A 16,817-nucleotide genomic window follows, 5' to 3' on the forward strand; every position below is an offset into this window, starting at 1 on the left:
ACCGTTTTAAAAAAAAGAAATTGGGAGTTCCTCTGTAGATCATGTGAGAAATTAACTAACCCACATAATAAGTGGGAAGTTGCCCCCCCCCCCGGGGGGGGGGGGGAATCAGAGAAGAGACTGGGAAGGGAAGAAACCCCTGCCATGCTCAAGTCAAACTGACCAATGGTTAAACCAAACCAGATCTACCAAGAAGTCCCATACAATTCATAATCCTGGGCAAGTAGTTTGGCTTCAATCCTACACCTGTAACAGCAGCACTTGAGCCCTAATTATAGCTCCAGATAATTTCATCACACACAAGAGATGAAAAGCATACATTACTAGCAGGTCTCCCCCCCCCCCCAAGCCGGAACTCAGTTCCAGCACCTCCCAGGTGCGCGTCATTGCCATTACAAGAGAAGGGAGGAATTTGTGGTGAGTTCCAGCACCTCTTTCTCTAGAAAAACAGCACTAATTACTAGCAAAATGCTCTCCATTATGACAGAGAGGACGTGTGATGGGCTGCATCTATGTGCTCTGCGCATACCGCTTTTGCTACGCCTATCAGTGAGGAGCAGGCTACACCCATAGGGCAATTGTGCATACTCCCCCCCCCCCATTACACAATGCCTACTTCCAACCCATGTAAGCAAATTGTTGGATTTCACAGCTAGGTGGGGTAGGGGCTGCAACCATTTAAGTGCTCTCCAACCATCTGGGGGGAGGAGATCAAGCCTGTCCCTGTCTAGTTAGCAGTTTCTTTTATCCATCGGATTGTATCCAATGGTACAAGCCCCATCCGCTAATCTAGCGAAGGCTCCCATCAGTGTGACAGCAGCCTTATTGCCCCTTCCCCAGATCTTCAGAGTACTGAGGAAGCCTTCGGTGTGGGGAGTAGTGCTGGGGGTGGGAAGAGAGGGGGAGAGAGATGAATCTGTGAAAATAGCCGCAATCCTTTTCACAAAATCCATATCAAAACTCAGATACGTAATTCCTTTTTTTGGCAACTGCCATGCGAATTTGATGCCTTTAGTTATGTTGGGAGGTTGATGCTGAAGAACTGGGACCTCCTCTGCTCCCACGCCAGATTTAAAGTTTATTATTATTATTTATTATTATTATTATTTATATATAATGGTGGGCTTCACTGAGCAGTGTACAGCTTTATTGAAAGTGAATAGGTTAATATTTACAATTAAAGGAAGATTCAAACCAAAGCACTCTATAGACAGGGCTACAGTTTTAGGATAGGACAAGACAGACACATATAAAAACAGGGATATCAATAAACTTCGACAGTGGGGGAAAAATACCACGAGTTTCAGTATTTCTGCTTCAACCACATTCAGGGGCAGTTAGCATTTCTTGATCCGATTGGCTGGTAGTTTGGATTTGTCCAAGTCATCAAAGTAAGGATGATTCAGAGCCACGCGGCCAGAAATCCTTTTTGCTGGATCATAGGTCAACATTTTCTGCAAGTGGAAACAAAGGCAGGTTACACACTGGCCTCTTGCTATGTAGGGGAGCCTAGAGAGATCAGAGTCCTCAGAACCGGACTTCCCATGATGAATCTCAGACCAAGATGTACAGTATTCGAGTTCCTCTTCTTTTAGAAGTATTAGACACTAGGCCAAAACCTTTAGGGTGAGAAAAAATGTGTTCTCACCTGCCCCTAACTTAATACCATCACTTCCTTCCCAACATCAACACTTGGGCTGCTGACCTGAGCCCCAGTTCATATATTAGTATTCTATGGCACACTCTTCACATGCCTCTTCTATCTGCTACACAGGTGACCTAACCTATGAAATAGACACTCAAATGTGCTCATGTCCAACCCACCCGATGCTTCTCCACTCTTCCTTTTCTGAAGGAGATGGCGTGAATTTGGCATCCACGCCTTATGAAAGCGACAGAGTAAGTCAACGTGTAATGTAACCCACTAAAGGTAAAGGGACCCCTGACCATTAGGTCCAGTCGTGGCCAACTCTGGGGCTGCAGTGCTCATCTCGCTTCATTGGCCAAGGGAGCCAGCGTACAGCTTCTGGGTCATGTGGCCAGCATGACTAAGCCACTTCTGGCGAACCAAAGCAGCACACGGAAACGCCGTTTACCTTCCCGCCGGAGCGGTACCTATTTATCTACTTGCACTTTGACATGCTTTTGAACTGCTAGGTTGGCAGGAGCAGGGACCGAGCAACGGGAGCTCACCCCGTTGTGGGGATTCGAACCGCCAACCTTCTGATCAGCAAGTCCTAGGCTCTGTGGTTTAACCCACAGCACCAACTACAGCCTGTGACAATTTGGTAACTGGTACAAACCAGGAGTGAGGATGGGGTGGAAAGAGGACTTTTATAAAACCCAGTGTGGATATGTAGACAAGAGCGCGAAAGACTCCTCTGTCAGTGCGCTAGAATTCTGGGTCACCCTATGAAACTGATGCGGCTTTTGTTCCAGGACTGATGAACAAAAAACAAAACAAAACAACAACCCCCAAGTGCTTCTCCACACAATTATATTTTCAGCATTCACATCCCGTACAAATGCAGCCATGGTCACGGTTTCAGATGGCTTTTCGGGGGGAGATTAGACATCTCCATGAGCTTGTTTATCATCAGTAGCGGTCAGCCATGGCAGTAGAGTAGAACCTCCATGTTCAGAGGGAGCACACCTAGAAATAGCAGCTGGAGAAGCAACAGCTGGGGAGGACTTTGCGCCCTGCTTCCAAAGGTGTGCAGGTGGGCACCAGTGGCAAGTACAACGCTGGACTGTGCCGACCTTTGCTCCAAGGCAGCAGGCCTCTCTGTCTTTTATTTTTATAGATGTACAAAACCCCAAGAACATTAAACAGCTTATGTGCATACATCTGGATACACTGCACTCTATGCAGGCTTATGCACAGGGAAAACAAAATTATTTCAGTAAGGTACAACACTGTCTATGTTGCATCAGAATGATTTTTTTTTTTTTAATGATACACAAGTTTTATGAGAGTGAAACAGTCGCTTACCAAAAGCAGGTCTAGTCCATCCTCATTCAGGTTTTTCACCAGAGAGGCCAGGCTGCTCGGTTTCCACTTGGGGAAAGTGTTCTTGTAATCCTGCAAGGATTCTACTTCCGGCCACACGTCATTGTTGGGCGTCCCCAAAGCTCTACAAGGAAAACAGTCAAAAGGGGGTTGATTAAGCAGCCTTGGCAAATCTGCTCGAATGGATTCAGCCAGACACTTTGAGTGTTGCCTACTGAAAGATCCTTGCAGTGATGCTTCAGAATCCAACATAACCGAGAAACAAGTTATGCAGCCTTGTGTTGTAACTCTCGACTTTTAAATATATGTGCGTCAATAAGACTGTACTGCCAAAATGGGGGGGGGGGGGAGGAGAGATCTGCACTGTGTTTTTGAACCACAAAGAAGGCTATGCAAGAGAAAATAAAAAACCTTGCAATAAAAATATTCTCCATAACATACAGAAGCAACGTGAGTAGCATGCTCAGTGCACTTAAAAGAAGTGAAATGGATTCAACGTAATCCGTCATGCCAGCTGTTGCCAAAGTAGTACTTTTTACATATCAGTTCACTATATCCAAACCCAGCATCAACAGCAATTGCCAGAGAAATAGTTGACAAGACACTGCTGCAATACCCTCACCTGACAACAACATCTGAACAGTCTGTTTATGATATCCTCTACGCATTGTTCATAGGATCCGGCTATCAAGGTTGCACTCCCGAGTATACTTACCAATAATAAGCCAGTCTCTTTGAAGTAAGTGGGACGTGCTTCAAAGCAAATATAGCAAGGACCGTACTTTGTTTCAGATTAGAACTATTTGTTTAGCAGTTTGCCGTTATGACACCGGAAAACCACAGGCCTCCATTCATTGCACCATAATAATTTTTTAAAAAAATTAAATTCACACAATTATCACACACATTTCCGCGGAAGGAAAACAAGACCGCAAACTTTTCTCATTTTAAGTTAGATACCTGAAGATCCTGAACAACTGATCAATTTCTGAATCTCCACGGAAGAGTGCTTGCTTGGTTGCCATTTCAGCAAATATTGTCGCTATGCTCCATATATCGACAGGTGTGGAGTAACGTGCAGAACCTAGCAGCACTTCTGGAGCTCTGTACCACAGAGTTACTACCTAGCACAAGAACAGTGGGCATTAGAAGGCTTTTTTTAATTAAAAAAAACCCCACCAGCTGGGTGGGGGGAGAGGATTTAACGTGCTTTGGAACAATTATGCATGAATTACTGCACTCAACCACACTGTCCAGCATACGACATTTCTGGAATCAGCATGCCAGTTTCTGGTCGTTTTTCAAAGAAAAAGAAAAAAAGCCGCCGAGTTTTCTAGTTCCTATTTTGTAAGCGAATATACTCAAGGAAGTTTGCTTATTAATTGTTCGAGGTGAATTCTTGCCCCGATCGTCTCAGTCCTTTCTTCCACGCTCAACCTCATTTCATCTGCATAGCTATCATGTAAAAGGAGATCACACAGAGCAACAGCATCCAGCTCAAAGCTCCTCCATGAGCTCCCTGGTTTTTTTTTTATTAAGTCCACTACTTCCTTACATCTTAAAAGCCCCCAACCAACTGCCATGGGGAGGCACAGCAAGGCCCCCCACGACTGTGGGAAGGTGTGGTGAGGTCTGCTGCGAGGATACCCACAGAGCCCTCCGCTTCCACAGGGAGGCGCAGTGGGGTCCTCTGCTGCCGCAGGGAGGCCTGGCGAGGTCAACCCCCACCGTGAATAGGTGCAGTGAGGCCCTCCGCCACCACAGGGATTCCCGGGAGGCCCTCTGCCACTGCAGATACATATCATGATATATCGAGATATCATAATGTTTAGTTGGTGATATATTGTGATATCGAACACCAGATGTCACCCAGCCCTAGACAGACCGGGGTCTGATTCAACAGGGCTCTTCTTAATAGCATGCAACCTTCTTAATAAGCAACATTAAATGGAAAAAAAACTTGCTAGCCTCAGTGTAGGAATTATTTTTCCCATATATTTTAAAAATTAATTATCCGAAGGTATTTCAAGGCATTTATCATCATATATAGTTTCTTCATGGGACGTGTTTGGCGCTCTGGGTTAAACCACAGAGCCTAGGACTTGCCGATCAGAAGGTCAGTGGTTCGAATCCCCGCAACGGGGTGAGCTCCCATTGCTCGGTCCCTGCTCCTGCCAACCTAGCAGTTTGAAAGCACGTCAAAGTGCAAGTAGATAAATAGGTACTGCTTCAGCGGGAAGGTAAACAGCGTTTCCATGTGCTGCTCTGGTTCACCAGAAGCGGCTTAGTCATGCTGACCACATGACCCGGAAGCTGGCTCCCTCGGCCAATAAAGTGAGATGAGCGCCGCAACCCCAGAGTCGGCCATGACTGGACCTAATGGTCAGGGGTCCCTTTACCTTTATAGTTTCTTTTTTTTGACATTCCACCCCATCTTTCCTGGTGTTGTTTTTTTACTGCTTTTTATTAGCTGCTTTTAACACAAATGCTTTCATTGCCTAAACCCCAAATCATTGGTTCTTTCAGCAATCCACAGCTTATACCTTTTAGTGTAGGATTTAGCGCAGAGAGATCCACAGTCCCTTACCTCATGGGTGTAGACCCGCACGGGGATGCCGAAAGCTCGAGCCAGGCCAAAGTCGGCCAGTTTAATTACTCCGTTGTCATCAATCAACAAGTTCTGAGGCTTCAGGTCTCTGTGCAGAATTCTCCTCGAGTGACAGAACACAATACCTTGCAAGATTTGGTACAAGTAACTCTGAAAGAATATTAAAACAGAGTTGGCATTGGAAGACAGGCATGCTCTTCACCTCTTGTCTGCCCAAAGGAGAAGGGCAAGACGGGACAGGTGTGGTCAAAATAGGTATTACAAAACCTTCCATCCCTTACAGCGGTTCCCACCCTGTGAGTCCCCAGATGTTGTTGGACTACAACTCCCATCATTCCTGAGCTAGCTAGGGGTGATGGGAGTTGTAGGTCAACAACATCTGGGGACCCACAGGTTGAGAAAGGCTGCTTTAGAAGAATGGAGCAGCTTACACTAGGTTCCTAGCGGTCTGCAATCCAGGATACGTGAGTCCAATCACATACACCTCATTTGCAAAATGCATCCCTTGCTCCCCTTGTCCACTATCAAGCTTTTCAGGGCTCGGGACCTATCTTTGCTGATGTTACAAGGAGGACTCCAGCAAAACAACAGGTAGACCTTTCCTGACAGTAGGAGCTGTTTGACAGTGGAACAGACTCCCACGAGGGGCAGTGGGCTCTCCTTCTCCTTGGAGGTTTTTAAGCAGTGGCTGGGTGGCCATCTGTCGTGGATGCTTTAGCTGAGATTCCTGCATTGCAGGGGGTTGGACTAGATGACCCCTGGGGACCCTTCCAACTCTACAGTTCTGTGAAATCGAAACAACATGCACACTGATGGCACTAACTAAAACAAAAGACAAATGAATGGTGACAAGCAGATCCACACATGCTTAACTTCAATATGATGTTGCAGTGGCACCTCCACATCATTTACTAGGATGATTTTATAGGTAAAATGGCTAGAAAAGCTGCTTCTTACAAAGGGTTGGCTTCAAAATTCAGTAAGCCACCTAAAAGACCATTCCAGTGGTTTCTTGGTTCTCAAACTTACTTAATCCATTCTGGGAGTCCGTTCGACTCACAAAACCGTTCGAAAACCGAGGCACAGCTTCGGATTGGCTGCAGGAGCTTCCTGCACTCAGTTGGAAGCCGCATCGGACGCTCGGCTTCCAAAAAACGTTCACAAACCAAACCATTTACTTCTGGGTTTGTGGCATTCGGGAACCAATTTGTTCGGGAGCCAAGCTATTCGAGAACCAAGGTACCACTGCACTGCCCTGTTTTGCTTCTAGAACACTGAATTAGCACAAGGGGAATAACCTTTAAGATGTGACACAAGAGAACACAAAAGCCCTGAAATACCTGTGGTCCTCAACACAGGTGTCAAAATTGCCTGTTGGCTGCCACGTGGGCCACCAATTCTTACGCCAGGCTGCTGCAGCTGTTTGCTGCAGAACAATTCACAGCAGTCATTTTCAAACTTTGCTCTTAGATATCCTCACGGCGCTTTGGGATCTTACAAAAGGATCCCAGATGGCAAGGACTGTGGAGATGGAGAAGCATTGGCCAAACACAACTTGCCTACTCTTACCAAATCACTTCAAGAGTCTCTGGCAGACCGATCAACGTTGACGGGGTTCCGTGGGCAGGTAGGGCAAATGCTACCCATTTGCAGTATCGTTTCCTTACCTTAACAAGCATACGATCTAGGTACTGCCCAGATGGGATGGAGTCCAAGTATTTCTTGAGATCCATAGAAAGAAATTCAAATATCAGGTAAAGTCTTGAGTCTTGCATAAGCACATCCTGAAGACTGAAAAGAATTTTCTTTTTTTAAAGAAAGTCAAAACAGCTCGAACCTTTTCACCAAGCATACAATGTGGGTTTGTTATATGCATCACTAAGGCCCCTTCATCTAACCGGACGAACATCCCAGAGTTTCTTATACTCCTATCTAATCAGCCATCGTAACATGCCGAGCTAAGGTTTCTGCAGGTTCACTGCATATACATGCCTATGTGAAAGCTGGTAATTACCCATGCTGCCTGACCCATTAAGCTTACAGCTATGAATCTTATGAAGATGACGGATGACTGAGAATTATAAATTAATGTGAAACAGAGAGGCCTAAATGAAACTAGCTTAATACACTTAGTTACTTAAGCATATGTTCACCAGGGTGCATACAGTTGTTTCAAAGGTGAACATTTAGGCACTCAACCCAGTATAGTGTTCTGCTTAGTACTATCAGCCCTTGTTTCTGTAGTGGGGTGGGAGAGCTGAGAAAAATGCCAATATACTTCACATCTGGCAACCAACTTTCTGCTTTGGTTTCAGGTAATACACGAGTAAGGTAAAGGTACCCCATACCGTTAGGTCCAGTCGTGACCGACTCTGGGGTTGCGGCGCTCATCTCGCTTTATTGGCCGAGGGAGCCGGCGTACAGCTTCCAGGTCATGTGGCCAGCATGACTAAGCTGCTTCTGGCGAACCAGAGCAGCGCACGAAAACGCCGTTTACCTTCCCGCCGGAGCCGTACCTATTTATCTACTTGCACTTTGACATGCTTTTGAACTGCTAGGTTGGCAGGAGCTGGGGCTGAGCAACAGAAGCTCACGCCGTCGCAGGGATTCGAACTGCCAACCATCTGATCGGCAAGCCCTAGGCTCTGTGGTTTAACCCACAGCGCCACCCGCGTCTACATGGGTAGATGAGTCTAAAAAGCCCAGGACACAAATTTTCACAGCCCTCTAGCTGCTATGGTGACTCATTTACCAGAAGTAACGGTATTTAGCATTAACTTTGGAGGTGTATACTTGATTCTGACCAAACTAAGCCTCCTAGAGGAAAATATACATCCATATGAACATGCTCTGCCCCCCCCCCCCCCCCAGATTTGTAGAGTTGGAAGAATTCACTGCTTAGAAATGTTGACTTCAGAAGAGCTTTGGATTTAAACTAAGTGTATGATTTTCTGAGCAACAAATTTAGTCGTATTCAAGCCGGATACGCATTAAATTTAACCAAAATTTTGGGCAGACCTCCAGCTTAGGCTTTAGGCGTAACACCCACTCAAGTTACCTTCTCATAATTAAACTGCCTTAATTCCTGGTGGTGGTTCAACAGAGAAGCTCTACCAAGTTAAGTCAAAATAACTAGGCCCTCTGAAGCAGCATGGAGCCTTCCTTGAGAAAGTCTGAGTCTGTTATTAAAAGTATGCTGAAATAACCAAGGATGTAAAAAAAATGAGCATGGTCCAGCCACAGTTAAGCATCTTTCAGTCCCACTGATCTTAGAGGCATTTAAGCATATGCTGAACTCTCCCACTGAAAGACAAGGACTTTGAAACGCTTCACATTCGATTGTTTAGTAAGCATTTTCTTTTGGTACCACACATGCCACCTTGCATGCTACAAAAACCCTGCAGAATATATGCAAACTGAGGTGCTCTTCCTCTCCACATGCATAAGATTGTTTATAAACTCTAATTACATTTAGTGTCTATAGAGGGCAACTAAGTATCCAGCCTGCCTAAAGAAACACGAATCATATGTATGTAGAACAGAACAAGCGCAGGACACATCTAAGCACTTTTGCTGGGGAGCTTAATTTCAGGTTTGTTCAGTGGGGCTTATCATCAGCCACTTTTGCACAGGACACCACCTTAAACGCAGGGCTTGCTTTGTGTCTGTCTGTTGGGACGGGGACGTGAGAAAAGCTGGAAAGGACCAGCCCTTATGTGTCTTAAAGACCAATAGTGGACAGCAAGCTACTCTGCTCAACCCGACCTCCTTCCAGTGAAGTCACTGCTGTATAGCCAGCACTCCTGCCAGTGTGTTTACAACCAGGCTGGCCCATTCTAACATGCAGCAACGCAGCCAGAAAGAGGTCAGGTGAGCATTATAGCCCAATCATGCCATCAGCTGCTGCTTAACTCATCACCAACCGGACCCCTCCGGGTACCTTCCAACTCCAATTCCCTCATCATCACGCATGAAAGACGCCCTCACATTTTTAGGTGTAATTCAGGAGACTCAGTGGGTGCCAGAAAAAGGGACGAAAACCCCATTTTACAGTTAAAACCCAGGTTATACAGGTGTAGACATACCAGACTATGTTGGGATGACGTAGCTCTTTTAATAAGGAAATCTCTCTGATTGCAGTGCTGGGAACACCTTCTTCGTCGTTCTCTAACCGGATTTTCTTCATGGCCACCACTTGGCCTGTAGCTTTGTGTTTGCCTTTATACACAACACCATAAGTGCCTAATGGGGAGAAAGCTCCAGTTTAATCCTCTGGACACAGACACCAGGTTTGCACAATACATTAAACCAGAGGTCAGCAACCTAAGGCCCATGGGCCTCCCAGAACCAGCCCATGGCCAGTTCCATGGATAGGTGAGGGGAACCTGTGGGGTTTGTTTTGTGGAGCAGGGCCATTTTTTCCCACCGACATTTTCCCCCTCTCCCTCACCATGGTGGAACTTCCTCCCTCCTCACAGTGTAGCAAATCACCAGCCAATCACTTGCTAAGGTTTGAGGCCCTGGCCAATGGGCGAACGGCTGCTGTGCATGGCCGCGGGGAGGAAAGGGGTCGGGCTGAGCTGGCTGAGCGCATTTCCAGCAGCCCCTTGTCAGAGCAAGCTGTTTGCTGCCGCCACTCTGCCAAGCGCAGCTGCTGTGCCTGCCCTTGCAAGCGGCAGAGGCTGTCGATGGAGGAACGAGCAGCACGAAAGCAGCCCTTTGGGGCTGCTCGTTCCTCCTCCGACGCTGCCGCCACCAGCCTCTGCCTCCTGGCAGCACCCTAAGTATGCAGGAGGACGGGAGGGGCTGGGGGAGAGAGAAGCCCCCTCCGCCGTGTGCGCATGCGTGCGCACACACATGTACTACAGCCCACCCGGAGGTCTGTGGTGTGGTGAACTGGCCCACCCCCCAAAAAGCTTGCTGACCCCTGCATTAAGCTAACCCAAATGTGTGAACTCCCTCTGAGCTAGCAGTGTCTTCTGCAGTGTTAGAAACTCAGGTATGTAACTTAATTGCCAAATGGCACCTTAAACCTGGGTTATGGTCGCCACAAAGGAATGTATTATTATTTTATTCATTTCCTTTGTATACCACTTTAGATTTTAAAGAACGAATCTCAAAGCGGTTTACAACACATTAAAACATCAAATAAAACAATCCAGAATAAAATCAATTCAAGCTTCAAGGAAACTATTTCAGATCCTTCTCCAAGTGACATTTTGCTTCCCCCAGCCGCCAGCCTGGCATCCAGGGGTCTCCACGTGATTGCAGATGGACCCGCACCAGTCAAAAAGCGTGCATTGCTGATTCTGGTCTTCTGAATCTGGGCTAGTGTTTGAGCTCTCTCTTCAACAACCACACTGTAGCCAAGTTTTATTACTAGCTATGACTTGTGGTTTCCAAGGAGAGGTCAACCACAAGGCTTAGGTGATGCCCTAAGCTGAAGCCTGGCTTAGCTCAGCATGCCATAGGAGTAAAGGAGCAAAGCTCCTCTCCAGGAGCCCACACTGCCCCACTGAGATCACCATGTTGTGACAACCAGGGCATAGAATTAACATGATACAAAGCCTTTCAGCACAAGGGTGGAAGCACGTTGCCCTGAGCAAACATCTATGTCCTATTTGGGCATTCAGTTTACAAGTGCATGTGCAACAACCGAAGGAAAGTGGCAGGGGGCTCAGTGAGGTGGGGCTGATAATTTTCCAGGGCTTTATTTCCCCACACAAAATTTCCCATTTCATAAATTCACTAGTAGCAATGAATGGGTGCCAACTGCAAATACAATATTAGGGAAGCAGTTTCGGAATCACAATGCAAGCTTTTCAGTGAGACTTGCTTCCAAGTATATAGATGCCTTCTTGGCAAGACAAAGGAAGATTATGTAATAGATCAAACGTTACCTACCTTCACCAATCTTTTCTATTTTCGTGTAGTCGTCCATTATTCCTCAATATGAAAAGGCCTGAAACAGAACAAAGAGAGTCAAGCAGTTGTAGCGACAGGTGCATCCCTACATTTATTTATTTTTTCAAAGAGAAACTTTGGTGTGTTTTCAGAGGCACGTAGATCTTTTCCTTCCTGCAGTAATTCAGCCAGCTGTAATTAAGCTAAAGCAAAGGTATTTTGCCGTATTACTGCCATCCTGCAAAAGAAGTCAACTAGAAGACATCCTTCCCTTTCGTTCCAGTTAATTTGACCTATAGCAGTTCAAGTCTGGGTTGAAAAGGCTAAGAATTTGCAGAGAAAGGGCAAGTAAAGGTTTAACCAAAAGCTGCCCTGGAGACACAAGCAGCCATAGAGAGGGCCCGCATAAGTGCCAGAATCAAAGGGGCAAGGCAGAAGTCATTGAAAGCAAGCTCTAGAGTTTTAGCGCCACCAATAAGAAAGCCCTGTCTCTTGTGCATGCCAGCCTAACATATCTTAAGAGCAGGCACTCAAGAAGAGCACTCAGGTAGGATAGAAGATAACCAAGTCCCAAGCAATTTAGTGTTTTAAAGATTAAGACCAGCACATTGAACTGGGTCTGGAAGCAAACGGGTAGCTACTCCAACCAGTGGAAAACTTGAGTTACGTAGATCTTCTGGCTCCCACCAACATTTGGGCTGCAACATTCTGTATCAGCTGTAGCTTCCAGACAGTTTTCAGAGGCAGTTCCTCATAAAATGCAGCAGTCTAGTTTGCAGGTCACCAGATAACCAAGGCCAGGTCTGATCATTGATCTAAACAGGGGCTGCATATGAGATACACGCTGGAGCTTGTGAAAACACTCCTGGCCACCTCAGCTACCTGTGTCTGACCGTGACAAATCCAGGAGCACCCCCCCCAAGCTGCACATCTGGTTCCTCAGGTGGAGTTCTACCACATCCAGGGCTGGTTGCACATCATCATCATCATCATTTTATTTGTATGTCACCTTTCCATAGTTAAAACCATGCTCAAACAGCTTATAACATGAGATTTACATAATTACAAAAGTAGTCCCAAACAAGAAAGAAAAATAAAACTTTTAAAAGAGCACAACCAAATATCAATGAACAGCAACAAGAACCCAAGTGACACCCTGATCCAGGAATCTGATCAGCAGCCTCAGCTTTTGTAGCTGGAGTCAGCCAGGGCCCCGCCTTCTCAGGCCAAGTGGAGAAAGGCCTGCAAGGCAGGATGCACAGCCAAAATGGTCTGTGGCCTATTCAGCAGCCTCGGCTTTTGCAGCTGGAGTCAGCCAGGACCCCTTTCTCGAGTGGGAAAGAGATAGAGCTGCATGTCATCTGCCTATGGTTGACACACTGGGGATAAGATGGAATCCTCGTAAGCCAAAGGTAGTAAGACAGAACAGAAATCACCTAGTGCCACCAAAGATACTGACCATCTCAGAAGAAGAGAACCATTGTAGGTATTGTGTCCCCACCTCCCTAAACAAAAGCCAGTCAAGGATGCCATGATTAATGGTATTTGCACTTCTTAATATTGCATTTATTTGCTAGGTGTTCGCCAAGTGGGAGAGACCCATTAAGTTATTGCACAAGCTGTAAAGTGACATCTGCTTAAATGCATTCCAGAAAACTCCTTTCCGTGCCTATGATCCTGAGAATAGTCAAGCCAACAGAACCTGCAGTCTGAAAAGGCCACAATCCTGCTTCCAAGTGCTGCACTCACTGTATGTCTGCTTGCTCATACAGGAGGCCACATGGTAAGGCCAGGAGAGTCAAGTGCAGATTTACAAAGGCCAAGGAGAAAGAGATCTTGGGGATTAGGTAAGCACATGGGGGAGAGATAAGAACAAACCTCTAGTTGTCTCCCCTCCAACCCACCAGATAGACTAGATTTTAACACGCTATACCCAGATCAGAGAGAAAGAAGAGTTCAGAAATACTCTGGCTAGCCTCCCCCCCCACCCGCCCCCCCCCCCACAGGGGTTGCTCAGAAGTAATCCCCAGTGGGTGGTAAGTTTGCAGCCTTCAGAATAAAAACTTTTTATTTTTTTTAAAAAAAGAGGAAGTGAGTTAAGGGATGCAGTTTGGGGAAAACGCAACATTTCTTCTGTGGCTTTTTTTTTTTTTTTTAACTCTCCCACTCATCCAGGCAAAAATGTAGAGGAGCGAAGGGAAAATGAACAGGAACACAAGAGTTGCACATTTATTTTTAAAAGTGGGGTTTAATGCGCTCCCCCTACCCCTTATCCTCCCGGCAGCCTCCTGCCCTGGTCTACCCCAGCCACGGGTCTCTCTCTCCCGCCCCCCCCCCCCTGCAGCCCCCTTACCCTCTCCGCCAGGGCCAGCCCCACTGCTTCCAGCCGTTCCCCTCGCCTCCCTGCGAAAACAAGGACGCACCTTCCGAAGAACCGGCGGAGGAAGCGGAGGCGGCGGCTTAGCAGCGCCTGCTTAAGAGAGGCCGAGCGCAGACGGATTCAAATCGACCGCGCTGAGCCGACTCCCAACGCGCCAATGGGGCCGCGCCGCTGCTTTCAAAAGGGCCAATCGGAGGGCAGGCGCCAAAGCCGGGCAGAAGAGCGGCCCCGTTGCCACGCAGCGGGCGGGCGCAGCAACCAGAGCGGAAGGATTCTGCAGAGCGTGCTCTCCTCCACCCGCCGCCGCCTGTTATTGCCAAGGAATTCGAACGTGGGCGGGTCTAATTGGTGTTTGGCATTTTAGGTTTGCCTTTTCGGCTGGAAGAGCCTTTCTGGAACAAGCTGTGTTTTTGTTTTTGCAGAGGACTTCTTCCGCAATTCGGGAGTCCGCCTGCTCCTCCCGTCTTAAACGCATCTCCCCGATGCACCTTCAACTGCGCTCCACGACAGGCGCAAATTCATCGGTGAAGTTCTCCTGTTGCTTGGGAAAGCTTCACCTGCTGAATTTCTGCCTGCGCAACTTTAAAGCCACATGGATTCATAGAATCGTAGAATTGGAAGGGATTCTGAGGGTCATCTCTAGTCCAGGCTTCCTCAACCTCGGCCCTCCAGATGTTTTTGGCCTACAACTCCCATGATCCCTAGCTAGCTGGACCAGTGGTCAAGGATGATGGGAATTGTAGTCCAAAAACAGCTGGAGACCCAGGTTTTGGAAACCCTGCTCTTAAGACAAGCCTTGGGTCAGTGAGGCCATATGAAAGTGTGGGAGAGAAGTTTGCAGCTGCCTTGCTGCTCCCCTTACTGCTAAGTAAGCCAACTGGGGCTCCTTGGTTGAGCGCTCTCATCCCTAACCGCAAGCTCCAGCCAAGGTTAGTTCTTGTGCTTAGCATGCTATTCCAGTTAGGCCTGTATCTCTATTTCAGTTATAGAATCGTAGATCAGTAGAGTTGGAAGGGACCGTGAGGATCATCTAGTCCAACCCCCTGCAATGCAGGTATTTTTTGCTCAATGTAGGGCTTGAACCCACAACCCTGAGATTAATGTTCTACCAGCAGAGCTATCCCAGTCCTCTCATACCCTCCCAACATTTCTCCGACGAAAATAGGGAAGTCCCATTCCATAATGATAATGTTACTATTTGTACCCCACACACCTTACTGGGTTCCCTAGCCACTCTGGGCAGCTTCCAGAATACAGTGGTACCTCGGGTTAAGTACTTAATTCCTTCTGGAGGTCTGTACTTAACCTGAAACTATTCTTAACCTGAAGCACCACTTTAGCTAATGGGGCCTCCCGCCACGCCGCCAGAGCATGATTTCTGTTCTCATCCTGAAGCAAAGTTCTTACTATTTCTGGGTTAGCGGAGTCTGTAACCTGAAGCGTATGTCACCAGAAGTATATGTAGCCCGAGGTACCACTGTATATAAAAATATAATAAACATTTTTTAAAAAAAAACTTTCCTGTACAGGATTGCCTTCAGATGGCTCAGGAGTCATAACTCCATACCCTCCAACATTTATCCAGTGAAAATAGGGACATCCTAAGGAAAAGTGGGACATTCTGTGATCAAATAAGAAACAGGGATGATTTCTCTAAATCGGGGATGTCCCTGGAAAATAGGGACACTTGGAGGGTCTGTCCTCTCTCTATTTCTGCATTTGAATTTCTACATATAAGCATAAGCAAATGCTATGCAAATCTGTGTCGTCTTTTAGGCAACTTGTGAGTAGCTGCCCTACCCAGAGGTACACTGCCTCTCAATATGGAGGTTCCAGTGCTATCCAGCAAAATTAACAGCCAATGGGAGACATATACACTGGGTACCTCGTATTGGTCTATTGTCTCATGCAAATACTGCAGGGTGGGCAGATTAACATTCTTCCAACCTGAAGGGGAATCCTGTTGCAGAATGATTTTGTATATCGAGGAGATAGGTCAATTGGTTTGTACGATTCTTCCTTTTTTTGACACATCAGGATTTTTTAAAATAAATATTGATTTACTGATTGTGCTTCAGGGGTAAGTATCAGCAGGATGTGGGAAGATCCAGTTGTGGACCAGTTGACAGCAGTAGTGCACCTGCAGGATTAATTAACAGTGGTGGTCCAGGTATATTGACCTAGCTTAGCAGGTGGGAGGAATTTAAATCTCAGGCCAGCCAGCATCTAGCCACTATAGGTTCTAAGACAACTAAATCTCCCGAATGGGATCTGCCACAGAATCCAAAAGAGCTATTGCATTAGGCAAAACAGCCCTGCCTGCAAATAACATCCCCAGCGAAGGAAAATACAGTAGTGTGGTTATTCTGCACAGAAAATTGAACATTTTGGATCCCTATGAGGGACAGGCAGGAAGGTGCACGTTAACTCACCCCTCTGAGGACAAAACTGGCTTTAAGCACCATAACACGCAGTGATGAGGGGGGCAGAGACTTACCTACAGCTGATTCAGCAGATGGGCAGGCTGTTCTTTTTCCTTTACGTTTTTTCTGAGTCTGCAGTTGCAGGGTTAGGCGTGCTGTGACTGAAAATTAACATCTGCCAGTTTTACTCCCCTTTATGGATGACATGAGATACGGAGCGTAGTGGATGCATGTAAAAAAAAATCCATTCTGTTCTCTGAAATCAAGGTCAAGCCCCATGGCTCATAAACTTTCAAGTCAAATCCTTTCGCTGAATATGGATGTCTTTGTAACACACCTTGCAAGTGGTTATAAGAGTGAAGTCCGCTTGGGTCAAATGATGAGTGACTCAACATGAAGCTGATTAGACTTTGCCTTTGGTTTTGAGCCTCTGGGGAAGTGTGCAGGTGAAGCTGTTAACCACCTTCTGGGGCCAAAAACTGTATGGCTATG

General features: G+C 46.7%; 1 protein-coding gene across 2 annotated transcripts; it reads right to left on the reverse strand.

Moving 5' to 3' along the window:
* Window positions 1-1,130: 1,130 nt before the first annotated feature.
* On the reverse strand, window positions 1,131-14,068 carry CDK1 (cyclin dependent kinase 1). 2 transcript variants are annotated; one of them, XM_083441279.1, is made up of 8 exons: window positions 13,946-14,068; window positions 11,523-11,580; window positions 9,704-9,860; window positions 7,286-7,409; window positions 5,598-5,768; window positions 3,971-4,134; window positions 2,993-3,134; window positions 1,131-1,454 (listed from the first exon to the last, which is right to left on the reverse strand). In XM_083441279.1, the coding sequence occupies exons 2-8, from the start codon at window positions 11,557-11,559 to the stop codon at window positions 1,338-1,340; spliced, it is 912 nt and encodes a 303-aa protein (XP_083297405.1). In that variant the 5' UTR covers window positions 11,560-11,580; window positions 13,946-14,068; the 3' UTR covers window positions 1,131-1,337. The 2 variants fall into 2 exon arrangements, with proteins under 2 accessions (XP_083297405.1, XP_083297404.1); XM_083441278.1 differs by having other exon boundaries at window positions 13,876-14,018.
* Between the last annotated feature and the right edge of the window lie 2,749 nt (window positions 14,069-16,817).

This window comes from Podarcis tiliguerta (genome assembly GCF_965153285.1).
Source record: "Podarcis tiliguerta genome assembly, chromosome: 5".
NCBI classification, from domain to species: domain Eukaryota; kingdom Metazoa; phylum Chordata; class Lepidosauria; order Squamata; family Lacertidae; genus Podarcis; species Podarcis tiliguerta.